General features: G+C 44.1%; 2 protein-coding genes across 13 annotated transcripts in view; one reads left to right on the plus strand and one right to left on the minus strand.

Annotated features, from left to right (window-relative positions):
• The window catches only part of LOC118389976 (cell adhesion molecule 1-like), a 486,522-nt gene that overhangs the window by 282,612 nt on the left and 182,331 nt on the right, over positions 1-21,579 (minus strand). The gene's annotated exons all lie outside the window — the stretch shown is intronic.
• Positions 2,253-6,464, plus strand: LOC127933108 (octapeptide-repeat protein T2-like). Of its 5 annotated transcripts, none has more exons than XR_008147419.1 (4): positions 2,253-3,399; positions 3,448-3,543; positions 3,592-3,687; positions 3,736-6,464. XR_008147419.1 is itself a non-coding variant. In XM_052529803.1 (3 exons), the coding sequence occupies exons 1-3, from the start codon at positions 3,225-3,227 to the stop codon at positions 3,900-3,902; spliced, it is 582 nt and encodes a 193-aa protein (XP_052385763.1). In that variant the 5' UTR covers positions 2,253-3,224; the 3' UTR covers positions 3,903-6,464. The 5 variants fall into 5 exon arrangements, 1 of the variants encoding a protein (XP_052385763.1); XR_008147421.1 differs by having other exon boundaries at positions 3,448-3,519; XR_008147423.1 differs by having other exon boundaries at positions 3,352-3,375; positions 3,448-3,519.

Here is a 21,579-nt window from a genome sequence, read left to right on the forward strand (position 1 = left end):
TATGCCATTCTGTACCATCACTCATTCATAGATCTGTATGTACATATTCTTTATCCCTTTACACTTGTGTGTAATTGTTAGGTTAGATTACTCGTTGGTTATTACTGCATTGTCGGAACTAGAAGCACAAGCATTTCGCTACACTCGTATTAACATCTGTGTCTGTACAATTACTGGTAGAAACACTTTAATGCACAATTATTGACATAATAATCATCATATCTAAGTAAACTTGGAGTCACACGATAATATGTTGTGTGGGCCTCCCACTACGACTCGGGAAAGCATGCAATTTATTCGGGTACAGATTAAATAAGTTATGAAGGAGGTTCAGGATGGTGAATGTGCACAGTGATGAGCTGATGCTCATTGAAAATAAGAATTTGTTCTTAACGGACTTGCCTAGTTAAATAAAGGTAAAATAAAAAAATAAATACTTCAGCTCCACTTTTCTCAAAGGTAGAAGAGCTACTGAGGTGCACTGCAGTCACGTCCCACAAGTCTTCCATAACTGCCTGATTTTGTTTGTCAAACAGTAGCCAGGGCCTCTTTAGACCTTGGCCTTCACAGAACCTGCAACTTCAACTTGCTTGCTTTTATTTTGGACCTCCCATTGGGATGTAAACAGAGAGCAGAGAGAGAATGAGAGAGCGAGAGAGAAAGAGCGAGAGAGAGAAAGAGCGAGAGAGAGAGAGAGAGAGAGAGAGCGAGAGAGAGCGAGCGAGAGAGAGCGAGCGAGAGCGAGAGAGTGAGCGAGAGAGAGCGAGAGAGAGCGAGAGAGGGAAAGAGAGAGGGAAAGAGAGAGGGAAAGAGAGAGCGAGCGAGAGAGAGAGAGCGAAAGAGTGAGCGAGAGACAGAGAGAGAGCGAGAGAAAGAGCGAGCGAGAGAGCGACTCTTGATTTTAGCCTATTTCCCTGTTCAGCTAAAGCCTTGGACAAGAGGGGCCCGTCGGTCCTCCTTAGGCATGGATCAGGGATTCACTGTTGCTGTTAGCCGGCCCAAAACCTTGTACTGACAAATCGAATCGAGGGGATAAGTAGACAACCTTGGCTAGGCCCTCTGCTTTTACATTCTCTCACTCTCTACTGTTTTGCCCATCTCTCCTCCCATCAAAGAGAGAGAAAATGGCCACAGATGGAAACACTATTGGCAGGTCCGTGCTATTTACACTGTAGCTGATCCCCAATCCGCCTTTGCATCCAAATGGGGCTATTTCTGCCCCGTGCTTGTCAATATCCGTGCACGTGACCGTGTACACAGGCCGAGCCACAGCTGTGGGATATTCAGGGATTTATTGTTCCCACTTCCCAGATATGAAAGGCTTGTTTGACGACCATTTGTTTCAATAAGAGGGAACAGAAATGATGTCCTTACACTTGTCGCATATAGCCTAGCTATTACAAAAGAAAAGCCATTTTGCTGCTCAAAGTGGAATGAATGCACTTAGACAAATTGTCAGCTTTCCAACAAAACTGTTTCAGTTGTTTGTATGGTGAGTGGGCAGTGAGTTACAGACTGAGATGGCTATGGGAAAGGTAGGAGAGAGAATTTACCTCCCTCGTCCACTACCATCTGTTTTACAGGACCAAAATAGGCCTGGCACTGTCGAGCTTGATGACATAAATCAAGGCCAGTTAAGGTTGGAGTTCAAATTATGGCAACATGTTGATGATCAAATCCCACATTCAACATCTGGATGAATTTAAGAATCATGTGTTTGGACAACAGTTTGAGCATCGCAGTAGCCCTAACATTAAGGAGGGTCAGATCAAAAGCTAGTTAATTCCTTTCTTCAACCTCTCTTCTCTGTCTAGTTATGGGGTCTGAGATTCAATGGTCGGAGATGGGATGGGGACATGACATCAGTCCAGTGTGTGTTAGTTGGATGAGCCAGGGCTACAGACATCTCTCCGAGCCCTGAGCTCACTGGTGCGGTGTGTCACCTTAAATCGGCCCCCCTCACAGCGGGGGGAGCCATCAGGAGCTGCCGGCAACATGACTCAAACCCTCCCCCATCATCATCATTACCACCAGGGGCCAAATAAAAAGCTTACCTAGATGGGGGGGAAGAGGATTATTCAAGCAGCAATGTTAAGTTACACTCAGTAGGTCTATGAGCTCATTCAAGATGATCCACCCATACCCCTCTCCACCCATACCCCTCTCCACCCATAACTTTCCTAGGGAGAAGTGAATGAGGGCATCCTATTAGGACTGTGAATGATCAACATACATTTCCAGATTTGTTCCCCACCAATGTGATTACAACATTATAGGACAACCATTATCAATAAAGCATATAAAAACAAAACCTACGTAGACAGAACACCTGCTTCTGCCACAGCTCGGAGTGATTTGGTGGGTTTTGCATTAGGAGTTTGATTGTCAATACGTCTGTGGTTAGTGACTTTCAACATCCCCTCCACAACTGCCATTTATCATAGACTTGCAGACCACCTTTAGAAAGACTACACAGGTTAACTCCCCGGTTAAGATGAAATAGAGCTACAGCGCCATAAAGCACTGAAAAAAACAACCCATTTTAATGCAAGTGACCTTGGCTGAAATGTTTTGCCTGTGGCTATTTCATTTTCGTCTCGTTTTTCGCCAAGACGCTAACAAGCCTAAGACTACAATTCCACATGAAAAACATTGCGAGCTTCCAAGCAGGCAAGGGTGATCAAGAGTGGCAGCTAAAATTGCCCTAGAGGAAGAGGTACTAATGCACAGAGCAGAGGGGCAGGATGTCCGAGTCGGTGGATGGAGAGATTGCATTATTTGGCTCCAGCCTCAGCCCGAATTGAGACTGATTGCAGCTTCGTTGAGCTGAGCCTACAGAGCAGCCAAGGCAGAGAAAGAGAATCACAGACGTTGAACACAGAAAAATAGCAGCAATGGCAACAGTAAAACGCAACTACCTTGTTTGTCTGAAAACAAAGTGCCCCTCTTGTACCAACTCAATGGTCCTAGCTATTTGCAAGGACCATTGACTCCAAAAAATGCAGCCTTTTCTTTCTCCTTTAATTCCAAAGTTTCAAATAAGAGGGGGAAAAGGTGCAGTGCACTCAATGAATTAGCCTTGTAACAGTGCAGAGCTTGGTTTGATGTGATACGTACATGTATTAAGGGCAGTAAGGGCAACAATGACAGTGTGATTTGATGTTTGAATTTCCCCAAACCTCGGCGAGGGGAGTGAATAAAGGAGAGGTGAGGAGAGTGAATAGATGAGAGGAGAGATGAGTGAAGAGATGAGAGGTGAGGAGAGTGAAGAGAGGAGAGGTGAGGAGAGTGAAGAGAGGAGAGGTGAGGAGAGTGAAGAGATGAGAGGTGAGGAGAGTGAAGAGAGGAGAGGTGAGGAGAGTGAAGAGATGAGAGGTGAGGAGAGTGAAGAGATGAGAGGTGAGGAGAGTGAAGATATGAGAGGTGAGGAGAGTGAAGAGAGGAGAGGTGAGGAGAGTGAAGAGATGAGAGGTGAGGAGAGTGAAGAGATGAGAGGTGAGGAGAGTGAAGAGATGAGAGGTGAGGAGAGTGAAGAGATGAGAGGTGAGGAGAGTGAAGATATGAGAGGTGAGGAGAGTGAAGAGAGGAGAGGTGAGGAGAGTGAAGAGATGAGAGGTGAGGAGAGTGAAGAGATGAGAGGTGAGGAGAGTGAAGAGATGAGAGGTGAGGAGAGTGAAGAGATGAGAGGTGAGGAGAGTGAAGAGATGAGAGGTGAGGAGAGTGAAGAGAGGAGAGGTGAGGAGAGTGAAGAGATGAGAGGTGAGGAGAGTGAAGAGATGAGAGGTGAGGAGAGTGAAGAGATGAGAGGTGAGGAGAGTGAAGAGATGAGAGGTGAGGAGAGTGAAGATATGAGAGGTGAGGAGAGTGAAGAGAGGAGAGGTGAGGAGAGTGAAGAGAGGTGAGGAGAGTGAAGAGATGAGAGGAGAGGTGAGTGAAGAGAGGAGAGGAGAGGTGAGGAGAGGTGAGTGAAGAGAGGAGAGGTGAGGAGAGGTGAGTGAAGAGAGGAGAGGTGAGGAGAATGAAGAGATGAGAGCTGAAGAGAGGGAGGAAATAGGGAATAGCTCATAGAAAGCCTGGATGCTGCACTAAAGTGAAATTAATTAAAATCATATTGACAGTCAAGAGAAATGTCTGTCCATTGGCAACTCAAGTTCATTCAGTTTGTAGCACAGGCATCTTTCAGCTTTGTCGTTTCCCTGTTAATCCTGGGCAGGTTTTGATGACCGTCCACCAGTTCAAGCAGAGCCCAACGGGGATCTAGCCAATCAATGATCACTCCCATCTGCCCAGTCCACACCTAACAGTAGTGTTCCCTCAAAGCTGACCAATTAGGAAAAGGAACCGTGTGAAACAAATGATGAAAAAGGCATCCAAGAACCCTCCCTTGCTCCCTCTATTTCCATATTAAAGTCATAAAGAAGAGCTCAAACCCCAGACAAAGGCAGACCTCTCTCCAAATGCTAATTTGCTGAACAAGCTGCAGATGATGCAAAATAAGGCCTTCACCTACTCCTGCCATACATAATTCATACTATTGACTGGTGATACCACTTTCATTCACTGGGCACACAAAGTGGTGCCACTTTCACACACCGAGGCGAGCCAATGACTCCAAACATACTGTGCAGTTACACTGAGCACACAATGGGGCTTGGTGTGAAATGTCCACACAGACACACTGGACCACTCAAGCTCTAAGCGCACACACAGAAACTTGGACTTTCAAGCATGTAGGCCTACAAGCAACACGCACACAGGCCTAAACAAAGGAACACCCGGATTGAAGCACACTCACACACTTTACATTTTCACAAACACACACGAAAGCCCACGATCAGAAACAAACTATGACATTTGCTCATACCATTCGTAACCCATTCAGACATTTCACAGGAGCATGTAAATAAGAGCACCAAATGCATGACCTTCATTGTCTCAAAAATTATTCATAGCCTGAGTGTTCCAGTGGCATGCACTGAAACGCATGGCTTTCTTTTGCTAAATAACTATGAATTAACAGGCTTATTTTCTAATAATTGTCAACATAGAGTGAACTAAGCTAGAAGGGGAAAATCCATCTCCTCCAAGAGATGACAAAATATTTCCCGTAAACTCAATGTGCGGTATACCGTATGTACCATATACCAGGGTATATGGATAAAGCCACGGGATGTTTTTTTTCAATACCATCAAGATATTTTTAAATATTTTTTTTATTTTTTACATTTGAATATTTGTAGTTATTTAAAGTAAATACAGTGCCTTGGGAAATAATTCAGCCCCTTCTCTTTTTCCACATTGTCACGCCTTGGTCTTAGTATTTTGTGTTTTCTTTAATTATTTGGTCAGGCCAGGGTGTGACATGGGTCTATGTTGTTGTATTTCGTATTGGGGTTTTTGTATTATTGGGATTGCGGTTGAGTGGGGGTGTTGTATGGGCTTGGCTGCCTGAGGCGGTTCTCAATCAGAGTCAGGTGATTCTCGTTGTCTCTGATTGGGAACCGTATTTAGGTAGCCTGGTTTCGCTTTGTATTTTGTGGGTGATTGTTCCTGTCTCTGTGTAGTTTCACTAGATAGGCGGTAATTAGATTTCACGTTCCGTTTGTTGTTTTGTATTTTGTATCGTTATTTCATGTGTCACTATTCCTATTAAAGTCATGAGTAACCACTACGCTGCATTTCGGTCCGACTCTCTTTCTACAAACGAAGAACGCCATTACAGAATCACCCATCCACACACGGACCGAGCAGCATGTTAACAAGCAGCGACAGCTGGAGCATAAAAAGGAGGACGTTATGGACAGCAGAGGCATGGAGTATACGATGTGGGAAGAAATCGACAGATGGGCGGCCGACCCAGAGAGAGTGCAGGAGCCCGCCTGGGATTCGCTGGAACAGCGCGAAGAGGGCTATAGGCGAATGGAGTAAAAAAAAAAAGACACGGCGGCGCAGAGCGAAAACCGATAGTAACCCCCAAATATTTATTGGGGGAGGGCGCAGAGAGAGAGAGTGGCTGAGTCAGGAGTCAGACCTGAGCCTACTCTCCCTGTTAATTGTGAGGAGCAGCAATATAAGGACTTCTGGTCTTGGGAGATGATATTAGACGGAAAAGGACCCTGGGCGCAGCCGGGAGAATATCGCCGTCCCGAGGAAGAACTAGAGGCGGCAAAAGCGGAGAGGCGCTGGCATGAGGAGGCAGCACGGCGACGCGGTTGGAAGCCCGAAAAGCAGCCCAAAAAAATTATTGGGGGGGACTTAAAGGGAGTATGGCTATGCCAGGTAGGAGACCTGCGCAAACTCCCTGTGCTTATCGGGGGGCTAGAGAGACCGGGCAGGCACCGTGTTATGCTATGGAGGGCACAGTGTTTTCAGTGCGGGTGCATAGCCCGGTGCGGCACATACCAGCCCATCATATTGGCCGGGCTAGAGTGGGCATCGAGCCAGGTAAGCTTGGGCAGGCTCGGTGCTCAAGAGCTCCAGTGCGCCTGCACGGTCCGGTCTATCCAGAGCCACCTCCACACACCAGTCCTCTGGTAGCAGCTCCCCGCACCAGGTATCCTGTGCGTGTCCTCGATCCTGTAGCACCAGTTCCAGCACCATGCACCAGGCCTTCTGTGCACCTCGCCTGTTCAGCACAACCAGAGCCTTCCTTCCCTCCTGCGCTGTCGGAGTCTCCCGCCTGTTCAGCACAGCCAGAGCCTTCCTTCCCTCCTGCGCCTGTTCAGCGCTATCAGAGCCTTCCTCCTCTACAGCGCTGCCGGAGCCTCCTGCCTGTTCGGAGCAGCCTGAGCTGTCAGTCTGCATGGAGCAGCCTGAGCTGTCAGTCTGCATGAAGCAGCCAGAGCTGCCAGTCTGCAAAGAGCTGCCAGTCTGCAAGGAGCTGCCAGTCTGCAGGGTGCTGTCAGCCTGCATGGAGCAGTCAGAGCTGTCAGTCTGCATGACGCAGCCAGAGCTGTCAGTCTGCATAAAGCAGTCAAAGCTGTCAGTCTGTTCGAAGCAGCCATAGCTGTCAGTCTGCATTAAGCAGCCAGAGCTGTCAGTCTGCAAAGAGCTGCCAGTCTGCAAGGAGCTGTCAGCCTGCATGGAGCTGCCAGAGCTGTCAGTCTGCAAGGAGCTGTCAGTCTGCATAGAGCAGCTAGATCTGCCAGTCAACCAGATTCTTCCAGATCTGCCAGTCAACCAGTCTCTTCCAGATCTGCCAGTCAACCAGTCTCTTCCAGATCTGCCAGTCAACCAGTCTCTTCCAGATCTGCCAGTCTCTTCCAGATATGCCAGTCAACCAGTCTCTTCCAGATCTGCCAGTCAACCAGTCTCTTCCAGATCTGCTAGTCAACCTGAATCTTCCAGATCCGCCAGCCAGCCAGGAACTAGCGGAGCCTACTACCTGCCTGAGCTTCATCTCAGTACTGGGCTTCCTCTCAGAGAAATTGATGATAAAAAGATTGTGGGGGCTGTTTTGTTTGACTTCATTGCGGCTTTTGACATTATAGATTATAGTGTGCAGCTGGAAAAACTGTGTGTTATGGCTTTAAACCCCATGCTATATTGTGGATGAAGAGTAACCTGTCTAACATAACACAGAGGGTGTTCTTTAATAGAAGCCTCTCCAACATAATCCAGGTAGAATCAGTTACTCCCCCGGGCAGCTGCCGCGGCCCCTTTCTTTTTTCAATCTTTATTAACGACATGCCAATGTGTCTATGTATGCAGATGACTCAACACTATACACATTAGCTACTACAGCTACTGAAATGACTGGAACAAGAGTTGCAGTTAATATCCAAATGGGTGGCAAGGAATAAGTCAGTCCTTAATACTTCAAAAACTAAAAGCGTTGTATTTGGGACAAATCATTCACTAAACCCTAAACCTCAACTGAATCTTGTAATGAATAATGTGGAAATTGAGCAAGTTGAGGTGACTTAATTGCTTGGAGTAACCCTGGATTGTAAACTGTCATGGTCAAAACATATTGATACAACAGTAGCTAAAATGGGGAGTGGTCTGCCTTCTAAACTTCTTATGGCTGCCATCCCATTAACGGGATAATTTTCATCAACAACCGCTGATTTGCATAGCGCCACATTCAAATAATATTACTAAAAATATTTATATTCATGAATTCACAAGTGTAATATAGCAAAACACAGCTTAGCCTTTTGTTAATCCACCTGTCGTTTCAGATTTTGAAAATATGCTTTACAGCGAAAGCAATCCAAGCGTTTGTGTAAATTTATCGATCGCTCGACAAAACATTATGAACACCTAGCATCAAGTAGCTTGGTTACGAAAATCAGAAAACCAATCAAATTAATCGTTTACCTTTGATGATCTTCGGATGTTTTCACTCACGAGACTCCAAGTTACACCGTAAATGTTCCTTTTGTTCCATAAAGATTATTTTTATATCCAAAATACCTCTGTTTGTTTGGCGCATTATGTTCAGAAATGCACAGGAAATAGCGGTCATGACAACGCAGACAAATTGCAAATAGTATCCGTAATGTCCACAGAAACATGTCAAACGTTTTTTATAATCAATCCTCAGGTTGTTTTTAAAATATATAATCGATAATATATCAACCGCAACTCTCTTTTTCAGTAGGAGAGGGAAAGGCAATGGCTGCCCAAACTCTGTTGCGCATTCAAAACGCTGCTGGCACCCGGCCATACAATGACACAATGTTATCTTTCTCGCTCATTTTTCAAAATAAAACTATATGTCTAAAGGCGGTTGACAACTTGAGGAAGCGATAGGGAAAGGGATCTGGTTGATATCCCTTTAAATGGAGCAAAGGCAGGCTATGGAACATGGAGTTTTCAAAATAGAAACCACTTCCTGGTTTGATTTTCCTCAGGGTTTTGCATGCAATATCAGTTCTGTTATCCTCACAGACAATATTTTGACAGGTTTGGAAACTTTAGAGTGTTTTCTATCCAATACTAATACTATGCATATATTAGCAACTGAGACTGAGGAGCAGGCTGTTTAGTTTGGGCAACTTATTCATTCAAGCTACTCAATACTGCCCCCAGCCATAAGAAGTTAACAGCACTATTAACAAGGTATGTCCTACAGGCCCAAGTTTTGTCGCAACTGGACGACTGTTAAGTCGTGTGGTTAGGTGCCACAAAGAGGGACAGGAAAATTGCAATTGGCTCAGAACAGGGCAGTACAGCTGGCCCTTGGATGTACACAGAGCTAACATTAATAACATGCAGGTACATTTTTCCTGGATCAAAGTGGAGGAGAGACTGGCTTCTGCTAACCATGTGTATGTGACAAATAAATTTGATTTGATTTGATTTGACACCCAAAGCTCTTTCAGTGCATTCGCAAAGTATTCAGACCCCTTGACTCTTTTCAACTGTTACATTACAGCCTTATTCTAAAATTAATTTGACTTTTTTTTTTATCCTCATCAATCTACACACAATATACCCCATTAAAACAAAGCGAAAACACGTTTTTAGAAGAAAATAAAAAAATTACACATTTATAAAACATTATTAAACAGTAATAGCTTATTTACATAAGTATTCAGACCCTTTGCTATGAGAGTTGAAATTGAGCTCAGGTGCATCCTGATCATCCTTCAGATGTTTGTAAGACTGTATTAGAGTCCACCTGTGGTAAATTCAATTAATTGGGCATGATTTGGAAAGGTACACGCCTGGTTATGTAACCTTTATTTAACTAGGCAAGTCACTTAAGAACAAATTCTTATTTACAATGACGGCCTTCATCGGCCAAACCCAGACGCTGCTGGGCCAAATGTCCGCCGCCCTATGGGACTCCAAATTTACGACCGGTTCTGATGCACGGACGGTCTACGTAAGGTCCCACAGTTGACAGTGCATGTCAGAGCAAAAACAAAGCCATGAGGTCGAAGGCATTGTCCGTAGAGCTCCAAGACAAGATTGTGTCAAGGCACAGATCTGGGGAAGGGTACCAAAAAAATGTCTGCAGTACTGAAGGTAACCAAGAATACAGTGGCCTCCATCATTCTTAAATGGAAGAAATTTGGAACCCCCAAGACTAGAGCTGGGCGCCCGAGCAATCGAGGGAGAAAGGCCCTCGATTGAAAAATAATATCTTGGTTGAATTTTCTAAGACTTAAATTATGGCAGATGACCAAAAACCTGATGGTCACTAAGACAGAGCTCCTCTGTGGAGAAAGGAGAACCTTCCAGAAGGACCACCATCTCTGCAGCACCCCACCAATCAGGCCTTTATGGTAGAGTGGCCATAAAGGACTGATTTAAAAGGCACATGACAGCCCGCTTGGAGTTTGCCAAAAGGCACCTAAAGGACTCTCAGACCATGAGAAACAAGATTCTCTGGTCTGATGAAACCAAGATTGAACTCTTTGGCCTGAATGCCAAGCATCACGTCTGAAGGAAACATGGCACCATCCCTATAGTGAAGAATGGTGGTGGCAGCATTATGCTTTTGGGGGAGGGTTTTCAGCAACAGGGACTGAGAAACTAGTCAGGATTGAGGGAAAGCTGAAAAGAACAGAGATCCTTGATGAAAAGATGTTCCAGAGTGCTCAGGACCTCAGAGTGAGGCGAAGGTTCACCTTCCAACAGGCCAATGACACTAAGCACACAGACAATGCACAGACAATGCAGGATAATGCAGGAGTGGCTTCAGGATAAATCTCAATGTCCTTGAGTGGCCCAGCCAGAGCCTGGACTTGAACCCCATCAAACATCTCTGGAGAGACCTGAAAATAGCTGTGCAGCGACGCTCCCCATCCAACCTGACAGAGCTTGAGAAGATATGTAGAAAATAATTGGAGAAACTCCCCCAAATAAAGGTGTGCCAAGATGGTAGCGTCATACCCAAGTAGACTCGAGCCTGTAATCGCTGCCAAAGGTGCTTCAACAAAGTACTGAGTAAAGGGTCTTAATACTTGTATAAATTTGATATTCCAATTTAAAAAATACATAAATTGTTTTTCTAAAAACCTGTTTTTGCTTTGTCACTATGAGGTATTGTCTGTAGATTGATGAGAAAAAAAACTAAATTTAATCCATTTTAGAATGGATTGGGGCGGCAGGGTAGCCTAGTGGATAGAGCGTTGGACTAGCTAGTAACCGAAAGGTTGCAAGTTTGAATCCCCGAGCTGACAAGGTACAAATCTGTCCTTCTGCCCTTGAACAGGCAGTTAACCCACTGTTCCTAGGCCATCATTGAAAATAAGAATTTGTTCTTAACTGACTTGCCTAGTTAAATAAAGGTTAAAAAAACAAGGCTATAATTTAACAAAATGTGACAAAAGTCAAGGGGTCTGAATACATTTTGAATGCACTGTACAGGGGAAACTAAACTCCACCCTACCTCCACTTATACTTTATTTTATTGGCCCATCCATCCACCGCTTTGGAGGACAAAAGTAACTTTGTTTTACAGATATATACATTATTCATACCCTTTACATACATGTAACTTCATACAAAGAATTACATAATAGGAATACAGTTTGATAGACACCATTACACGTAAAATGGTACTCATTATTACATATTCTTGCAATAAGTGCCATGGGACCTTCAGTGACCACAGAATTAGGACACCCATTTACAGTCCCATCTCCTTCAATTTTATTGAGGAATATTACATTGTTAGTTTGTGCTTCAACCTTATTAAAATTCAATTCAATGCATGGTATAAATTACAGTAATCCGTCTTTGAAATTACTACCTTCTTGTTCATTTCAGCAGCATATTTCTCTTTGGCTTTTGTTTGTCTGTCTTCCCCTGGTGGCATTCATACATCTTTGTAGGGCTGTCACAATGTCAGTATCGCGGTACTACAATACCTGATTTTCCATGGCAAAAAGGAAAACAAAAAGCAGCCTGAACTCTTTGGTCCATTAAAAACCTACAGTACGTAAAATAGTGTGTGCTACAGCTTGGAAAATAAACACATTCTGGGTGACATGTTTCCAACATTAAGACTAATGTTATGGTTAAATCCAAAAATACTGATTAATAAAAAAAAATCTTTATGTATTTATTTTTATGGTATTATTTTTATTAACTATATTATGAATAGGAGTTGTCACCTATGCAGTTATCGAAAATATATGGGAATATCTGCTCAATCCAAATTTACATCCAACTGATTGCAGCACTACCACAAAAATGGAGGAGGCAAGTAGAAAAGGGAGAAGGTAGGGAACTTGTTTGCCTGCCATATATTAATAGATACAAAGTGGCTGAAAGGAACTGGCATAAATAGAAAAATATACCAGTTTCATTTGAGGACAAAATTGTTGACAGCTGCACCAAACAGGTTGCAAAATAAAACGGGAAGAGACTTTCAATGTACCAATTCCATGGCATATGGTTTATGAACTGGTACAAAAACCTACACTTGATTCAACAGTTAGTTTTTCAATAAATTGGTCATCAAATGTGATATGATCTTCATCTCAGTCACAACAATAGACAAACACAGTCTTCTTAAACAAACCATGTTTTCATGTCCTTACTGAACAAACCGTGTAAACATTCACAGTGCAGGGTGGGAAAAGTATGTGAACCCTTGGATTTAATAACTGGTTGACCCTTCTTTGGCAGCAATAACCTCAACCAAATGTTTTCTGTAGTTGTGGATCAGACCTGCACAATGGTCAGGAGGGATTTTGGACCATTCCTCTTTACAAAACTGTTTCAGTTCAGCAATATTCTTGGGGTGTCTGGTGTGAACCGCTCTCTTGAGGTCATGGCACAGCATCTCAATCGGGTTGAGGTCAGGACTCAATAGTTTCAATATACACTGCTTAAAAAATAAAGGGAGCACTCACATGCTGTTGTGCAAATGGAATAGACAACAGGTGGAAATTACAGGCAATTAGCAAGACACCCCCAATAAAGGAGTGGTTCTGCAGGTGATGAGACGGAGTCTACAACCCACACAAGTGGCTCAGGTAGTGCAGCTCATCCAGGATGGTACATCAATGCGAGCTGTGGCAAGAAGGTTTGCTGTGTCTGTCAGCGTAGTGTCCAGAGCATGCGCTACCAGGAGACAGGCCAGTACATCAGGAGACGTGGAGGAGGCCGTAGGAGGGCAACAACCCAGCAGCAGGACAGCTACCTCCGCCTTTGTGCAAGGAGGAGCAGGAGGAGCACTGCCAGAGCTCTGCAAAATGACCTCCAGCAGGCCACAAATGTGCATGTGTCTGCTCAAACGGTCAGAAACAGACTCCATGAGGGTGGTATAAGGGCCCGACTTCCACAGGTGGGGGTTGTGCTTACAGCCCAACACCGTGCAGTATGTTTGGCATTTGCCAAATGTGCTCGCCAGAGGTAGCCTGACTGCCATTGGGTACCGAGATGAGATCCTCAGACACCTTGTGAGACCATATGCTGGTGCGGTTGGCCCTGGGTTCCTCCTAATGAAAGACAATGCTAGACCTCATGTGGCTGGATTGTGTCAGCAATTCCTGCAAGAGGAAGGCATTGATGCTATGGACCGTTCCCCAGACCTGAATCGAATTGAGCACATCTGGGACATCATGTCTCGCTCCATCCACCAACGCCACGTTTCACCACAGACAGTCCAGGAGTTGGCGGATGCTTTAGTCCAGGTCTGGGAGGAGATCCCTCAGGAGACCATCCGCCACCTCATCAGGAGCATGCCCAGGCATTGTAGGGAGGTCATACAGGCACGTGGAGGCCACACACACTACTGAGCCTAATTTTTACTTGTTTTAAGGACATTACATCAAAGTTGAATCAGACTGTAGTGTGGTTTTCCACTTTAATTTTGAGTGTGACTCCAAATCCAGACCTCCATGGGTTGATACATTTGATTTCCATTGATAATTTTTGTGTGATTTTGTTGTCAGCACATTCAAATATGTAAAGAAAAAAGTATTTCATAAGAATATTTAATTCATTCAGATCTAGGATGTGTTATTTTAGTGTTCCCTTTATTTTTTTGAGCAGTGTATATTCTTCTGTTGAAGCCATTCGTTTGTTGATTTACTTTGTGTTTTGGGTCGTTGTCCTGTTGCATCACCCAGCTTCTGTAGAGCTTCAATTGGCGGACAGATAGCCTTACATTCTCCTGCAAAATGTCTTGATAAACTTGGGAATACCTTCTTCCGTTGATGATAGCAAGCTGTCCAGTCTCTGAGGCAGCCAAGCAGCTCCAAACCATGATGCTCCCTTCACCATACTTTACAGTTGGAATGAGGTTTTGATGTTGGTGTGCTGTGCCTTTTTTCCTCCACACAGTGTTGTGTTCCTTCCAAACAACTCAACTTTAGTCTAATCTGTCCACAGAATATTTTACCAGTAGCGCTGTGAACATCCATATGCTCTTTTGTGAAATTTAGACGTGCAGCAATAGGGCTTTTTGGACAGCAGTGGCTTCTTCCGTGGTGTCCTCCTATGAACACCATTCTTGTTTAGTGTTTTACGTATCGTACACTCGTCAATAGAGATGTTCCAGAGATTCCTGTAAGCCCTTACCAGACACTATGAATCTTCTTAACCTCATTGAGCATTCTGCACTAGTTTCTTGCAGTCATCTTTGCAGGACGGCCACTCCTAGGGAGAGTAGCAACAGTGCTGAACTTTCTCCATTTATAAACAATGTATGTTACTGTGGACTGGCTTTTAGAGATACTTTTGTAACCCTTTCCAGCTTTATGCAAGTCAACAATTCTTAATCTTGGGACTTCAGAGATCTTTTTTTCAGGGCATGGTTCACATGAGGAAATGTTTCTTGTGAATAGCAAACTCAAATTTTGTGAGTGTTTTGTATCAGGCAGGGCAGCTCCAACCAACATCTCCAATCTTGTCTCAATGATTGTACTCCAGGTTAGTGGACTAAAATTCGCTTTTGTAGAAGTCATTAGCCTAGGGGTTCACATACTTTTTTCAAACTAGACTGTGAATGTTTAACTTAGGTATTCAATATAGACAAGAAAAATACAATAATTTTGTGTTATTAGTTTAAGCAGACTGTGTGTCTGTTGTTGTGTCTTAGATGAAGATCAGATCTAATTTTATGACCAATTTATGCAGAAATCCTGATAATTCCAAAGGGTTCACGTACTTGTTCTTGGCACTGTATGTATATATAGCAAGAAAGCTGTAAAAAAAAACGAAGTTATTTTTACTTCGAAGAGGTGGGGTGGTGGATAAGAAAAAAATACTTTTCCTCAGGAAATGTAGTCCACTTCATGTAGTTTCCATGCCACAATACCGCTGGGTATCGCGAAAGTGGCATCGTGACAACCCCATGTCTGATGCCCACCATTTGAAACAGGACACCATTGAATGGCAAACTTTTACTCTCCCAACTGAATTGTTTTCCTGCCAAAGGCTGTGCATCTGTTGAAGGTCAACAATGTGATATATTACGATTAGAATGAAAGGCTTGTAGGGAAACTAACATTGCATTACCAAACAGAATAACTCTTCTGTGCTTGGAAATGAATCCATTATGCTAGCTAGCACATTTTAGATGAGTAGCAAAAATTGGTTTCAACTTACCCTTTTGCCCAAAACTTTTGTCCTTTCTCAAAGCTATGAATTTTTGTGACGTTGTCAATTCTTGTTTTTCAATGTATTTCCTTTTTTGATCCTCAAACTTGAACTCTATATGTAATTTAGAAAATGAGCCGTTTCCCGCAAACCGGAATACGCATCATCACGTTCACTCATCTGATTGGTCAGGTAGACGGGCCTTCTGAGCCGGCATATGTGTCATCACACTCCCTCTCACCTGATTGGTCGAGTAGGCGGGCCTTCTGACTTTGTGGCTGCGGTGATGACCGGTTTGTGTGGGAGGGGGGGGGCTCGGGATGGATAGGTAGAAGGTGGGGGTTTCTTCTTGTGCATTTCTATCATTGTTTTTTTGTACCGGTAACCCCCCCGAAAAATAAGAAAAACTAAATAAAAAGTTGGTCAACAAAATAATAATTCATAGCCCAATTCACTAGTTTCCACAGGGGAGCATTACATATCAATTGAGATGTGCTCCTCCATCTGACCACAAAGTAGAATCCCACCACAGCTGCCACAGAAGGGGCTCTTGGCTTCCACTCAGGGCTGGGAGGACTGCCAGCTACAAAGCCCCCCTCAGAACAGCATGCCCCCGAGATTCTTGCTATCCTATAGTTTAATTTGTGGACAGGAATGTAAACAAAACAGAGTATGACTGTACATACTGTATGTAGAACAGTACAGGCAGCGTTGACACTCAACCCGGAGTGTGCTGTTAGACATATTCCGATCAGCTCTGAGCAGATGGCCATCACCATTGGACTGAATTTGGCTTGGGGGTGTGAGAAGTATGAAGACTTGGAACCAATGGACATTGTAAACATTTGTGGTTCACTGTTGGAAATCCAAAAATATTATTAAATCACTTAAGCAGCATGAACATGTGACATTAACGTCTGCTTGAGTGTGGGGCCTTTGTCAAGTGTTTTTTTTATGCAGTATGCAGAAATGGCCTCGTGGTAGTTGTTTTTTGGAGTTGTGAAGATGTGTCAATATGACATTTGCCAAATTTTCACAACTCTGAAAAATGTATGAAAAATTGATCACAAAAAAGCAAACAGTCTTCCCAATTGTTTGGCAAAACTTCATAGTCACAATACTGAGTACTATTGTGGATAGTCATATTAATATAATAGTTTATTTGAAACGTTTACATGCTTTGCAAGATAGTTTTTTTGCCAGCGGCATACCACCCTGCACCCCACTGCTGGCTTGCTTCTGAAGCTAAGCAGGGATGGTCCTGGTCAGTCCCTGGATAGGAGACCAGATGCTGCTGGAAGTGGTGTTGGGGGGCCAGGAGGCACCCTTTCCTCTGGTCTAAAAAAATATCCCAATGTCCCAGGGCAGTGATTGGGGACATTGCCCTGTGTAGGGTGCAGTATTTTGGATGGGACGTTAAACGGGTGTCCTGACTCTCTGTGGTCCCTAAAGATCCCATGGCACTTATCTTAAGAGTAGGGGTGTTAACTCCGGTGTCCTGGCTAAATTCCCAATCTGGCCCTCATACCATCGCAGTCACCTAATCATCCCAAGTTTACAATTATCTCATTCATCTCCCCTGTAACTATTCCCCAGGTCATTGCTGTAAATGAGAATGTGTTCGTTCAGTCAACTTACCTAGTAAAATAAGGGTTAAATATAAATAACGGTTTCCCAAATAATCCTGTTTACATGGAAAATCAACTATCCAAATAAAAATTCTGTAATTTTTGCCATGCCTGTTTGATTGAGTTCTGACAAAGTTTGTATGTGAAAATTATTTCTAAGACGCACACTTTAAGTTTTTCCAAACTCACTTCACTCGTTAATAACAGGGAGGCTTGCACTACTGGTGCTGGCACATGCGCACATCAAATAAACAGCTGGAACGCCAATCAAGCTGTTCACATGTCCTAATAATTCAAAAGATTGTTCAGGAAACCAGGTGTTTTATTCAGCGTATGCTTACTTCCATTATGACCTTACACCGATTAAGATAATCAGAGTAAAGCTTTTACATGACTATTGCAATACTCAGCCTACTGCCATAGGCTAATCAGTTTCATATTGAATTATTAGTGTGCATGTAAACGTACTCACTGTCAGCGTTATGTTACATTCAGCTGACAGTGCTTTCGACGCTGTCCTTCCAGTTTTTTATATTGAGTAAACAAAAAGAGTGGCTCCCTGCGCTTTTCCTCTGACTGATTACCAATACATGAGAAGACAAAAGTGCCCAAGATGACAGATGTCAATAACAGGAGGGGTGCTGTAATGTCTGATTGCCTCGATCACTTCATTATTACGGGTTGAACCCATCAAACGACACATTCATGTCAGTGCTTTTGATAAGGCTGCGTCGAGTCTCAAGAATGCTGGGGAGCGTGTGGCTTTACAGCATGGGGTCTTTGTATGAACATCTGCAAAGAAGGAAGCGTCTGTCAAAACAAATCGCTGTAAAGGGCATATTCCGTCACTTTGTTCCATCTGTACTTGTGCTGATTAGCACCGCTGATGGAGTAGGAGGGCAGTTAGTATAAGTTTTAATTTGCATAGCACTCAAAAGGTCATCTCACTCCTTTTCATAAGAGAGTACACTTGAAAAGGGACACTTGGCTTGGTATTGAATTCCCTGACTTGATTGATTAACGGCCGATGCCTCTGAACTTTGAGGGGTTTTGCCCACCGCTGCTTTCTGAACAACCGTAAAGCACTGGAGATGTTTGTTGCGCCGCAATCATTCTGTTGACTCGGAAAGTGGTCTTTAAGAAGAGAAGCCCATTCCCAGAGCATGCCCATTATTCAGTGGCGATGTGGGGACAAGGTTAATGGTGATTTCTCCGGCTCATTCGTGGCGTAGCCTCCTCAGAATGATGGCGCAGGGCAGCCATGGAGAGAACATGACCACGCCGCAACACCATAAACCATCTTCTCAAGGGACTACTCGGTAATTGAACAGCTCATTAAAGCCAAAACTACTTGAATTATTAATTGGCCATGTCAGAGTTGTCCTTTCCGAGTCAAATGTAATTTCCTTCTCGGAGCTGCCATGGCATTTTAAGATTGGCCTTATCCGCTGCTTCTGCTCCTCCAATTCCGCCCTCAAGAGAAGTTTAAGATCACACACCTGACACCTCGCCGTGTGCTCCCACTGTCTGAGGCGCTCTCTCTCTGCTTTTCAATTCTCACTCCTAGAGCAAATCTTAGGACAACTGGTTTGATGTTTAAAGTGAAAGGGCTTGAAAGCTCTCCACCAACCACCCAGAATCAAGAAGACTCCCTTCAAAAAGCAGACATCAATTGGCTTAAGAAAACGATTCAGACTGTACACAAACATGGGCTTGACTCTCCCCACAAACATACACTTCCCTAACTAAAAACCAACCTGAAAAATGCACATGGTTTTCGGACACGTGTGGAACACAAATGCAAAAAAAATTTAAGTCACTAGAGTCAGACATAGTGTGAAGTTGTGTTTTTTCCTGCAGATGTTTTTTTTTATGTTAATTCTTTACATTATTTTTCACAACTTCCACCTACATCTGGTCACATCCAGGGTTTTTTTTCTGCTGGAATGAACGTGCACAAAACTTGCAAATGGAAATAAGGCAGCAAAAGCGAAGGCAAGAATTAAACATAAACAAAGACAGGGCAAATTGCCAGAAAGCGAGGCGTTTTATTTAATTACATTATCATGAAAAAAATCCCTGAAAACTTAAGTGAGATTTTCACGTGGTTGTTTTACATGTGAAATTGCAATTTCACATTTATAAAGGTACCTTTCACCTTGGGAGAGGATGTACACTACATGACCAAATGTATATGGACACCTACTAGTCGAACATCCCATTCCAAAATCATGTTCATTAATATGAAGTTGGTCCCCCCTTTTCTGCTATAACAGAACTCTTCTGGGAAGGCTTTCCACTAGATGTTGTAACATTGCTGCGACGACTTGCTTCTATACAGCCACAAGAGCACTGATGTTGGGCGATTAGGCCTGGCTCGCAGTCGGCGTTCCAATTCATCCCAAAGGTGTTCGATGGGGTTGAGGTCAGGGCTCTGAGCAGGCCAGTCAAGTTATTCCACACCGATCTCGACAAACCATTTCTGTATGGACCGAGGGTATTGTCATGCTGAAACAGGAAAGGCCCTTCCCCAAACTAAGCACAGTATCATCTAGAATGTAAGCTGTAAGCTGTAGCGTTAAGATCTCCCTTCACTGGTACTAAGGGGCATAGCCCGAACCATGAAAAACAGCCCAAGAACATTATTCCTCCTCCACAAAACTGGCACTATTCATTCGGGCAGGTAGCGTTCTCCTGGTATCCACCAAACTCAGATTCATCCGTCAGACTGCCAGATGGTGAAGCGTGATTGCAACAGAAAACAGACCATTTCTACGAGCTACAGCACTCAGCGGTCCCGTTCTGTGAGCTTGTGTGGCCTACCACGTCACTGTTGCTCACAGACATTTCCACTTCACAATAACAGCACTTAGTTGACCGGGGCAGCTCTAGCCGAGCAAAAATTTTACAAATTGACCTGTTGGAAATTGGCATCCTGTGACGGTGCCACGTTGAAAGTCACAGAGCTCTTCAGTAAGGCCATAAATTAAAGTCAGTTCTCTGTCAATGCTCTGGTCATACACTGAACAAAAATAAACGCAACATATAACAATTTCAAAGATTTAACCGAGTTACAGTTCATATAAATGGAAAGGCCCTTCCCCAAACGGACTAGTGGTCCTTCTGTAGCTCAGTTGGTAGAGCATGGCGCTTGTAACGCCAGGGTAGTGGGTTCGATCCCCGGGACCACCCATACGTAGAATGTATGCACACATGACTGTAAGTCGCTTTGGATAAAAGCGTCTGCTAAATGGCATATATATATATATATATATATATATATATATAAATAAATCAGTCAATTGAAATAAATTCATTAGGCCCTTATCTATGGATTGCACATGACTGGGCATACAGATATGCATCGGTTGGTCACAGATACCTTTAAAAAAAAAAGCTGGGGCGTGGATCAGAAAACCAGTCAGTATCTGGTGTGACCACCATTTGCCTCATGCAGCACGACACATCTCCTTTGCATAGAGTTCATCAGGCTGTTGATTGTGGCCTGTGGAATGTTGTCCCACTCCTCTTCTAAGGTGGTGTGAAGTTGCTGGATATTGGGGGGAAATGGAAAAAAACGCAACGTACACGTCGATCCAGAGCATCCCAAACGTGCTCAATGGGTGACATGTCTGGTAAGTATGCAGGCCATGGAAGAACAGGGACATTTTCAGCTTCCAGGAATTGTATACAGATCCTTGCAACATGGCCAGCTCTCCCGCTATCTCTCTCAGAATGACCTTCTTGATCCAAATCAGTCAGGTTTCAAGACTAGTCATTCAACTGAGACTGCTCTTCTCTGTATCACGGAGGCGCTCCGCACTGCTAAAGCTAACTCTCTCTCCTCTGCTCTCATCCTTCTAGACCTATCGGCTGCCTTCGATACTGTGAACCATCAGATCCTCCTCTCCACCCTCTCAGAGTTGGGCATCTCCGGCGCGGCCCACGCTTGGATTGCGTCCTACCTGACAGGTCGCTCCTACCAGGTGGCGTGGCGAGAATCTGTCTCCTCACCACGCGCTCTCACCACTGGTGTCCCCCAGGGCTCTGTTCTAGGCCCTCTCCTATTCTCGCTATACACCAAGTCACTTGGCTCTGTCATAACCTCACATGGTCTCTCCTATCATTGCTATGCAGACGACACACAATTAATCTTCTCCTTTCCCCCTTCTGATGACCAGGTGGTGAATCGCATCTCTGCATGTCTTGCAGACATATCAGTGTGGATGACGGATCACCACCTCAAGCTGAACCTCGGCAAGACGGAGCTGCTCATCCTCCCGGGGAAGGACTGCCCGTTCCATGATCTCGCCATCACGGTTGACAACTCCATTGTGCCCTCCTCCCAGAGCGCTAAGAACCTTGGCGTGATCCTGGACAACACCCTGTCGTTCTCAACTAACATCAAGGCGGTGGCCCGTTCCTGTAGGTTCATGCTCTA

This window comes from Oncorhynchus keta, chromosome 11 (genome assembly GCF_023373465.1).
Source record: "Oncorhynchus keta strain PuntledgeMale-10-30-2019 chromosome 11, Oket_V2, whole genome shotgun sequence".
Taxonomy (NCBI): Eukaryota; Metazoa; Chordata; class Actinopteri; order Salmoniformes; family Salmonidae; genus Oncorhynchus; species Oncorhynchus keta.

Coding starts and splice junctions, on each gene's coding strand:
- LOC127933108 (XM_052529803.1), top strand. CDS start 3,225: ATGAGAGGAGAGATGAGTGAAGAGATGAGAGGTGAGGAGAGTGAAGAG. Junction 3,400..3,447: donor GGAGAGTGAAGAGATGAGAG/GTGAGGAGAGTG, acceptor AAGAGAGGAGAG/GTGAGGAGAGTGAAGAGATG. Junction 3,688..3,735: donor GGAGAGTGAAGAGATGAGAG/GTGAGGAGAGTG, acceptor AAGAGAGGAGAG/GTGAGGAGAGTGAAGAGATG.